Below are 10,638 nucleotides of genomic sequence, written 5' to 3' on the forward strand. Positions count from 1 at the left end.
AGTACCCTCAGAATTCGAATGAGAGCATTCATTCGCATTATACTGATACATGTGTTAAGAATACCATGGTGTTAAGTCTTAACGGCAGGTAATCATGGTAAAAAATTATAACTCTGTTACTTAGAAGTTGCAGACTACTTTGTGTAACCTTAGACACATGTAAAAAAATCATACACTGGCTAGGAAGACTGGCTTGGGTGTGTGATTTCAGTATGGATTTTAATGATTTTAAATAACAGTTTATCCAGTTGTTCAGTAATAATAATATTATAAAGGTGTTTGGTTTGGGTATCTACTTTAAGTTGGAAAAACTTCCAGTCAGTGGAATATATATTAATTTTAGTGGTCTTAAGAACTGAGTTAGAGCGATAGAGGTATTCTTCAAGGAATATTGAGATGACTTTTGGATACATTTTTGCAAAAATGAGATCAATTAAGTTTGAAATTTCGATCGGATCCGAGATCAGTTAATCGTATACCTTACTAAGCGGGTATATCGCCTACAAGGTGTTGTATTTGAATACATTTGGTGTTTAGGGTCCAGAGCCTCTTCAAAGACTTAGTAATATGTAAGTAAGCATGTAAATAGCCTGTTTGTCGCTGTGAAAATCACATGGAATAAATTGTGTAATACCCCACGCAACTTAAGGTTCTTTGCTTTTTATTGAGTTGTTCCAAAGAGAACCAGAGAAGATATAAAAATATTGTCTAATATATTTCACAAAGTTTATTCAATGAAGCAGTTAACATATCACAGAAGTTAATATATCTAATAATTCGTATTAGATTATTTTATAACAATAAGTAAGTAAATAAGTAAGATAGGTTTTCATTTATGTCTTTAAAAATCAGTGTTACTGAACATTATAAATTTTTTCTAAGAATATTATTAAAAGTGATAAATACTTTGATATAGTTTGTATCAAATATTTTTAACTTATGTGTAAATATTCGCTTTTATTTTCCAAATATCGTTATCTCATACTGATATCGTATATTTCATTTAAATCAAAACACCTTTTCGAAGTTATATTTTTATTTAAAACATACACATCCTCCAGTAGTTTGGATAATTGATTGTTAAAACTTCTTAAGCTATTAAATAATAAATCAACAGTAAAAATCTAGGAAAAATATCCGATTTCCTATTTAAATTCACTTCAACTTTTTATGTAAATAAAAGTTTAAGATTTTCACGCTCATTTAGTGGTACTGCATCTGGTGGTACCGAATTGTGTATGCCAGTTGTGAAAAGATCCCGTGGCGAGGCTTACGAAAACGGAGCACAATTTCCAACACTTCGGGGGTGTAAGGAAACTTTTCTAGGGAAACTAATGCACAACTCAAGTGGGCAAAGTTGCAGGTGGTAATTAAAAATTTTAATTTTCATATGCAACAAATTTCCAGTGAATTTTACAATGGAGATATTATAATGACATTCAAAAAGATTTACACAGTATTAAGTGGAACTGTTTTATAATTAAAATGAAAGTTTAGGAATATATAATTCGTAGCAGAGTCAGTTAGAATGCATGTGCACGACAAAATTTGGAGAAACTCCTCACGAAAATTATAAAATTTTTAATTTGGTTTTAATATATTCAGATACTTTATTTTTCGCAGTATCTTTTACAGGTGAGCTCGTTGTGACATTCGTGAGAAGTTTTCTACTTAAAAGCGTAATGAACTTGTCAGTGAAAATATTGGTGGAAATGAAATTCTATGAATATTTTCAAAATTTATATTAAATTTTTTAATTTTTTAATTCAATTTAAGAAGGAAATTACGGAAAATGTTAATTAAAAAGGAAAAATTAGTGAACACCAATCTCTACTCCTTTCACACACACACATACACACATAATTCAGTTTCAATTCACATAACTGCCGGCTTTAAATGAAACAAAACGATTTTCAAAGAATCTTTATAGCTTTTCCAATTTGTTTTCTATTTTCTTTTCCTATTTTTTTTTTCTATTTTTTAAATTTTTTTCCCTTTTTATGCCTTGCTATTTTCTGGTTTTCATGCCATTTTGAAGCGCATAATTTATCGTAACAGGTTTCTGTGTACCCACAGTTGCATTTTTGTGTATGTTTGAATGGTTTATATTGGTCTGAGTTGGAAGCCCATGCAGTTTGTGTGTGTTTAATTGTGCTATTATTGTTGTGGCAAGTTTGTGTTACAAAGCTCTGTGTAATTTGCTCGTTTGCATAATAATCAACTTGAATCAAATCGAAATCAAATGATTTCGTTTCACTGCGGAACACACGAACGTTTATAAATATTCAAGGGCGTAGTTGGTGAATCGAAACATCGAAATTCAAGTTTTTTTGCTTCTTTTCGCTTTTAAATTTGCATAAATACACGATTTTTGATTTGTTTTAATTTTGCAAAATTTGGATTTTCTGATTTAAATACAATATATTTTATCGTTTGCATTTAAATCGAAAATATCTAATATTTATTCACTAATATTGATAACAACACTAACACCAATTTATTGCATTACAAAAATATTTTTACTATAAATATGTATTTTAATTTAAATGGGAATATATAATTTAAATATCCTTAATATATAGTATATACGATTATACTAGTTTAGTTTAATACAAAAACTAACCATGTTGTAGCTTAATATCTGGTTAGACACAACATTATGAAAGAATTAACTACCCAATAATAATTAATTAATTAATAATTAGGTTTTGAAAAATTAAAAGCATTGATGAGAACTAATACTTAATTTTTATAGGGAAGATACCCTGCAGACAGGAAGCATATAGAACTTATTTTGCGTACATATAAAATCGTGTAATAAGTTAACTTCTTAAGTATGTAATTGTAGTTGTAGACGTAGCGAATATAGAAAATGAGGGAACACAAAACTGGCGGAACGCAGAAAAAATGATTAGCTATGACGAAGTACACACAAAACAAAATAGAATAAAATCACAAACAACATAAGTTTAATCCGATCACCAAATACTTCGCACATAAAGAAATATTATTCACATATGGGTAAGCACTTGCCGTGCTTTAAACTAGAACGAGTTTATAAACTACAGCTTTATTATGGAAACACAAGTTCAATGAATTAAAAGTTAACTTTTGAGTTCACCTATTTTTTTATTTTCAAAACTATTCTTTTGTTGTTGTTTTGCATATTGTTTATGTACTATATGTAAAGCGTCCATTCTGGTGATTTTTAAACGTCCATTCTGGTGATTTTTAAGCGTCTATTTTAGTGATTTTTACATGGACGCTTTACATATAGTAATTACACAATATGCATAACAAATGTCTCTACAAAAAGAATAACTTTGAACATAAAAAAGAGAGAAAAGTTCTTCGTGAGATCTTTGGTTTTCTACGAGTTGGTGACGACTACCGCATAAAAGTGAACCACGAGCTGTACGAGCTTTATCACGACATTGATATAATTTAGCGCATTAACATCCAGCGGCTTCGCTGGCTTGAACACGGCGTGAGAATGTATGAAGATCCTCCAGGGAAGAGGCTGTTTGAAGCAGTAGTTGGCGGAAGAAGACGTAGACGTAGACCGTGTCTCCGGTGGAGTGATCAAGTTGAGAGAGCACTAACTGGACTTGATGTACGAGACTGGAGAAGGAGTGCATGCGGCAGAGGCGCCTGGAGAGGCATGCAGCGTCAGGTCGAAACTCGGTAAGGGGTTGTTATGGCCAAATAAGTAAGTAAGTAACTGCTTTAGTTAATGCCGCTAATTAAATAAGAAAGTGACAAAAAACCTGGAACTAGAGCAAAGAAAGTTTGTGCAGATTTGGCTACTTGTGGATAAACACGATTAGTCTTCGCTTCTAATTTGACAGGCACGAGTTCCAAGCCTGACACTTGCAGTCCAAACAAATTATATACGGACTATAAACTAATTAAAATTCGATTATTTCCTAAGACTACTGATGATAGGTACTTGGTAATACTCGAAACAGCGTTGAATGGTCAGCCAAATTTCAATTTTCAATTTGTACTTTCTTTATTTCGTTGCTATTCGAAAACCCTCTAAATTTTAAATATAGCTTCTTTGTCACTATAAAGAAAGCGTAGCTTTTTCAGCTACACTAATACATACTTATAATTTAATTTACATATCAAATTATTTTAATAGTAGTTAATAAAACTCTTTTTCACTTATATAAATAGTTTTATTTATAAAATTTATTTAATATATGAATTTTTGTTACATTGAAATATATTTTTCTATAAAATTTTTTTATTTAATGGACAAAGAGTTTAAGCTATAAGCTATAACTGTTTGTCCATTATATACTAAAATTTTATAACATTTTTTGCCACTATTAATATAGGTTTTGCCATTAATTCAATGCTTAATCTCCGATTGAAATAACTGAAAACAAATAGGCACGTAAATGAACCAAGGCAGGTATTTCAAAGTGCTATTTATTATGCAGTGTTGCGTCGATATGAAACCTATATTAGTCAAACAAACTTCATTATTATTGAGAAATATTTCGGCTATTGACTTATAGTAACTATTTTGAAATGTACCGTCTAGCTTTGAAATTAAAAAAAATTTTATAATAAGTTTTAATAGCTTGAGAGTTATTGGCAAAAGATATATAGTAGTGGATAGTCGGTTGGTTCCGAAAAGTGATATCTTGTTAAGATAACATATAAATCCTAATAGAAAAAGATGCAAGCATGTAAATACGATGAAATCGATAATGTCAGTTGTCAGCAGTTTAAGGGGTGTGAAAAATTTACAGCAATCAAAAAAATTTGGTAGTTTTAATGTTATATCGTCATCGTTTGCTCTGTCAATTTCATTTGAAATATTTTGTAAATCCTTTTTGGTTTGGCAATCAAATATAATTTTTTGCAAATTAATTTGATTCATATTAGAGATGGAACAGTTAGCATCTTCCGAAGAGGATTCTTTTGTTTGTGAAAGTTCATTTCTTTGATATTTAAATGATGCCATATCTTCAGTTTCTATATCTTTGTAGTAAAAAATTGTAATTATATAAATTATAATTTTAATTAAGTTATGAAGTATTAAATACCATTCGTAGTAGAAGTATATGTTTCTTCTGATCCATTTTTTATCAAGAATTTGTGCGGATCAGTAAAATTGTCCTCTTGCGAGATGATGTCATTAGTATTTGAATTAGTGTCATCTGTTGATATTTAGCACATAAATATTATTTTTCAAACTTTGTTAGTGAATAATAAATAAATTTCATAAAACTGCAGATGCATTGTTAAATTATATCCAATATAATATGAGTTTTATGGAAATTAAATACCTTGCTCCGTATCAAATGCTTTGGCGAATTTATCTTTAAATTCTAAAATATATTGACAATCATCATTAATTCTGTTCTCATCTGCTATTTTTAAATTACTAAATGAAATATTTTTCTACATACTTTAAAAAAAAATTGGAATACCTTTTTTACTTGAGTTTACGGTTAAATCATTTTTAATCTCAGATGTGTTTGAAAGTAAGCACATCTCATCAGTAATTACATGCGTTTTATCTGCTTCAATATGAAAAGTTAAAAATATATTTTTTAAATTATATCAGAGAATAATAATACCATTTGTTTTTGAAGTAGATGTTTCTATTAATCCATTAATAATATCCATGGTATCTTGTGCAATATAATCATAATAAAACGAATGAGTATTTTCTTCGCAGATGTTTGACCAATTTGCTTTAATGTATATCATATTAGTTATGTTTTTAACTCTATTAGATACTAATAAATACCTTTTGCAAAAAGGTTATACTCATTTGCAAACTGATCTCTAACATCCAAACTTTGTGATATACTTAATACAGCTTTATCAGCTTTTGTGGGAGTTGCTTAAATTTAAATTACACAACTTTAATTATTATTGAATAATTTTTAAGGGATAATTGCATACCTTGTTCCAAAGACGGTATTACAAATAATTGTTTGGCGTTTACACTACTTGCTTTAACAGTGCTAAGTTCAACTATGGAACCATCAAAAGTATTCTTAAAAGTTGGTATATCTCTCTCAGAGTTTATTCCTAATTTTGATTTTAAATTGAAAATATTTAATGATCAGATATTTTGTTTTTTAACGGGTTAATTAAAAATATTGGAAGTTAAAACGTCACAATTGCTTACAACCTTGTTATTGATAGCAACGTTGCGATCAGTGTTGGAGTTATGTCAATAGATAAATGTGAACTATGCTGTATAATTATATTATCGTTTTCTTTAAAACTTGAATTTTCGTTTGAATTTTATGTTAAAATTTCTTGTTTGATTTGACAAGATTTGAAAAATTTTAAATATTGAAAATTGGTCAAAATGGTTGATTCATTTTGGTTCTTTCTATTCAATATTTTGTATAATAAAACATTATCTAAAAATATTAAATTTACCTTCAATTTTCTTTAAAATTCCTGATGCCTGCTTAATTACTTTAAGTTTTATTAAATCTTCATACATAATACCTGACGTGTTCATACAGTTATTATTAAATATGTTTCTTATTCTATATTTCGGGACTTCCCCATTTTCATATGTATCATTTTCATATGTTGGTGTTATTTCAGGTGCAGTAAGATCCAAAATAAACATAGTTAATTTCTTTGCTCTATTCTGCTTTAAAATAAAATTTTTTAAATTCTGTTCAAAACGAATTACTGGCCGTGGTTCGATCCATATAAAAGGCATTACGTATTTTACTTGTGCTACTGTTAGTAAAATAAATTTAAGAGTATAATTCAATTTATTGGAACATATGCCATCCTCTTCTTGTTGATACAATTTTAATAAACTTTTTGGATACTTGGAAAAGTGTTCATCCTCCATTGCAATAATTCCAAACTCAGGAGCCGCTAGTAAAAATTCTTTAACTTTTCTTATGTTATTAGTTATAGCTTTATCAAAATTAAGTTTAATTGGAAGGTAAGTTTTTGGCCATTCGAAAATTTTAATAAGCTTTTCAAAATGTATTTGATGAGAACAATTTTGGCGCGAAAATTCTTCCAAAGAATTAATTAGATCAGTAGCCATAATTGCAAATTTCTCGGTAATACATTCGTTTGATTGAAGACTTAAATTTTCACCGTCATAAAAGTGATGGCTTGACTCAACTGAATTATATTTCAGAGCTTCTAATAAAGTATCTGGTTCCCATTTCTCTAACTGTATTTCTATCTTACCAAAGTTGATAAACATTTTGGCGTTTGCATTCACATTAAAGTCAAGAGATAAATTTGGTTCTTTGTTATGTATTTTGCATTCATTTGGTCCCAGAAATTGGAAGTTATTAGTCTCAATAGAATTTTGCTTTAAAATCTATAAAAAAAGGTGTTTTTATATATAATTTTTCTTTATAGGTGATATGTAAACATTATAGCTTAACTCTATATCTGCTATCTGTATCTTAGTTCATCAATTTATGTACAGATTTGTGTAAGTCGTTTTTGTTTGAAAAATAAGTCATCTGGTAAATACATTAATTCACCTCATAAGAATATTATGTTTGTGGTGAGTTCGAAATATATATATATGCAGTGGCATAATGAGCTGATGGTTCTGAAAGTTTTTGTGGTGTCGACGATATAACCTAACCTATTTAATTAATATGTCAGATGTTAATGAAACCTCCAAACAATAATGCAATAATTTCTGTTCCCTATAAGGAACACTATGTCATCTCTACTATTTTTAGTTATACTAGTTATGGTAATAAAGAAAACGAAATAAGTTCGAAAGGATCTAGTATATATAGCTGATATTTTTTAATTTGTTTTCAATCCAGAGTATATAAAATACAAACTGTTTTCTCACATATTCAGGGTCCAAAAAGTTTCAGCCAAGATGGCATCTTTTACGGTGAGAAAGGAATAAAGAAGCGTCACAATAAAAGATGTCAAGTAGTTTAAGTATGTTGGCTATATCTCAAGGAGAAACGATAATAGTGGCGCGGAAAGCATGAAGAAGAACAACGATCATCTCAGTAACTTAGAACACTCGTTGTCTACTAAGTAAGATAGAGAATAGTGCTTCTTTTTGTCCTATGCTATGGGTACAAAAAAAAATATCTATCTAAAATATCTATATATCTATCTATATTATCTATTGTCAAAAAAATAGTGGTATTTCAGCTATAGTTACTTACTTTTTTGTCCTTATTAATTCTTAAAGAATTTTTGAGGATCTTAACATTCATTTTTAGTTTTAATATCTTTTTTATTTTTTGCTTTTGATATCTTTTCTTTTGATAGTGTTTCAGTATGTGATTTCTACACGCGATCTTATTCAACACTGAGTCTTTTATTGTAAATAATTTCTGTTGGCGGAAACCTTGGGTTTGCCCTCCACTTTTATTGAATTGATCTTCTGATGTTTGTGTAAGTAAATTATTTGAGTTATTATTGAAGTCGTATTCAGGAGCAGTATTTGTAGTATTTTCCAAGGAATTTTTGTAGTTATCTGCTTGGGAGCACAACTTTGGAATGACGGTATCTCCATCATTAGATAGGCCTGATGTAGTTCCAGAAGCAATTAAATATTTGTAATTTTTATATCTCTATTTTTTATACTTACTTTCTAATTCCGCTTGATTCATGGTGCTTGTGACAGGTTCTACTATTACATTTTCTACCGGAACTATACCGATTTCTTCATTTTTTATTTCAACATTTGTTGATAGATCCGGAGGCGCATCTTGGGGATTTTGCCCCAAAGACTTACATGCTTTGCAATCTTGCATTTTTAAAATGTTATAATTTTGTGATCCAAAATTTTTGTACAAGAGATTTTAACAATAATGTTAGTATATATTATACCAAAGAACTTATATTGCCGAAGTAATATGTTAAAACAATTTTATGAAAAATCTTCTGAAAAAACAAAAATTTTGAAAAAAATTTTGACATATGAAGTTTGTTACTTTTTTACACTTGCATTAAAATTATAAATATTATCTTACATACGGTATTAAAACTAATTAAATAGTTTAATAACGTGAGCATAATTATTACATTAAAAACAAAGAGCTGCCTTTAGAGGTCCTAGCATCTAACTTCATAAGAAATAGTAATTTTTTATGACTTGAAATGATCCATTTACAACATTTTTTTAACCTTGCTTGCTACTAACGTGACTAAGTAAGGCTATTGTTGAAAAATTATCCATCGATTGTAGAGTATATTTAGACATATGTTAAACCTTTTTAAACAAAATTTTAATAATTACTAATATCCAACAACACAACAAATTCCACAACTTATCAATTAACAAATTAAGAAGATATATCAATAATCTAATGATCGCAACCATCACAATTTTTCATAGTTTTTTTATTATAAAGCTATAAGGTGCTTACAATATTTATCAGGAGGCTGATATTTAAATCTCCTTTACATTTGAACCAACTGAATATGATGCATTACCGAAGAGTACAAGCTATTCCTTTAGTTAATATATCGCATTTTTCTAATAAGTGCTCTAATGGCTTAGGTTCTTTGTCGCAGAATCTGCAATAAAGTTGTATGTAGTAACGTGTTCGGAGGTGGTTTAAGCCTACTACAGCAGGTCACCAACTCGGTTTACAATGTCATTCGATCTTAGAAAAACCAATAAAGAATTTAAATACTATTATTATATAATTATATCATATAATATTATTAAATTAAACTCAATTATTATAATTTACTGATGAGAAGCCTAAAAGGATTGTCTCAAATCTATTATGCTTACAATGAGTTTTTATCTCTTTAGTCTTTCTTGATCTTTTAGCATTCCCTACCATACTTCTCTAACTATACTGTAATTGGGTCTATGCCCCAACATAACCGGAGGTTTATTTTTAATGAGTTTATCGGTTTGTCTATATTACAGGATAGTTAAAGAAAGCTGAGATCTAAGGGACAACCTAAGGGTATAGAACTCAATATGCCAAGAGTTCTATACCGTATTTCTAAGAAATTAAAATTGATATCGAATGCAAAAGATATGATTCCAATACTAAATATGTAAGCGGATGACGATTAATTTAAGAGTCACTACCGTTGGTGGTATATTATATGCATAATTTAAAACGACTTTAAAATATTCAAGTATAGACTTACCAATTAAACGATTTAGTGCGATCAATATGTAAAAACGTATATGTAAAAATACACAAAAATATATAAACTTAATATTTACATTTATAAAATTGTATTATAAATTTTATAAGTGAAAATTTAATTTTTTAATTGACAGCTAAACTAATAAAATAAAATTCAATGCAACTGACACAAAAAAACTTCATAAGTTATTGCTAGAGATAATCAACCTACTTAATCTTTAATGACTTATAGTATGAGCTTATCTTACAAATCTTTTTTAAAGAATTTATTCAAGTTTTCTTATTTCAAAAATAACAAAATCCTAGGCTCCTCAAGATAAACCCGATTATAAATTTAGTACGATAACCTAAACATACCATTATTACGATTTACGATTCCGTTTAAGTCCGGCTTTCACTTTCTGAACCATTTTAGGTGATGTTGCTGCTTTTTTTTCGTCCTCTACCATAGCGTTTGACGATGCTACATGTACTATTATAACGATTTATGGTACGATACACAAACATTTTAATCACT

General features: G+C 28.8%; 2 protein-coding genes across 5 annotated transcripts in view; both read right to left on the reverse strand.

The window, feature by feature from the left end:
• The window catches only part of LOC119686344 (5-hydroxytryptamine receptor 1D-like), a 121,342-nt gene that overhangs the window by 21,697 nt on the left and 89,007 nt on the right, over window positions 1-10,638 (reverse strand). The window lies entirely within an intron of this gene.
• Window positions 4,228-8,882, reverse strand: LOC119686341. 4 transcript variants are annotated; one of them, XM_038100906.1, is made up of 10 exons: window positions 8,594-8,882; window positions 8,166-8,530; window positions 6,418-7,339; window positions 5,929-6,057; window positions 5,771-5,866; window positions 5,598-5,714; window positions 5,448-5,540; window positions 5,304-5,345; window positions 5,061-5,174; window positions 4,228-4,995 (listed from the first exon to the last, which is right to left on the reverse strand). In XM_038100906.1, the coding sequence occupies exons 1-10, from the start codon at window positions 8,757-8,759 to the stop codon at window positions 4,358-4,360; spliced, it is 2,682 nt and encodes an 893-aa protein (XP_037956834.1). In that variant the 5' UTR covers window positions 8,760-8,882; the 3' UTR covers window positions 4,228-4,357. The 4 variants fall into 4 exon arrangements, with proteins under 4 accessions (XP_037956834.1, XP_037956833.1, XP_037956830.1 ...); XM_038100905.1 differs by having other exon boundaries at window positions 5,304-5,384; XM_038100902.1 differs by having other exon boundaries at window positions 5,304-5,387.

Source organism: Teleopsis dalmanni, chromosome 2, assembly GCF_002237135.1.
Source record: "Teleopsis dalmanni isolate 2A chromosome 2, ASM223713v2, whole genome shotgun sequence".
NCBI lineage: Eukaryota > Metazoa > Arthropoda > Insecta > Diptera > Diopsidae > Teleopsis > Teleopsis dalmanni.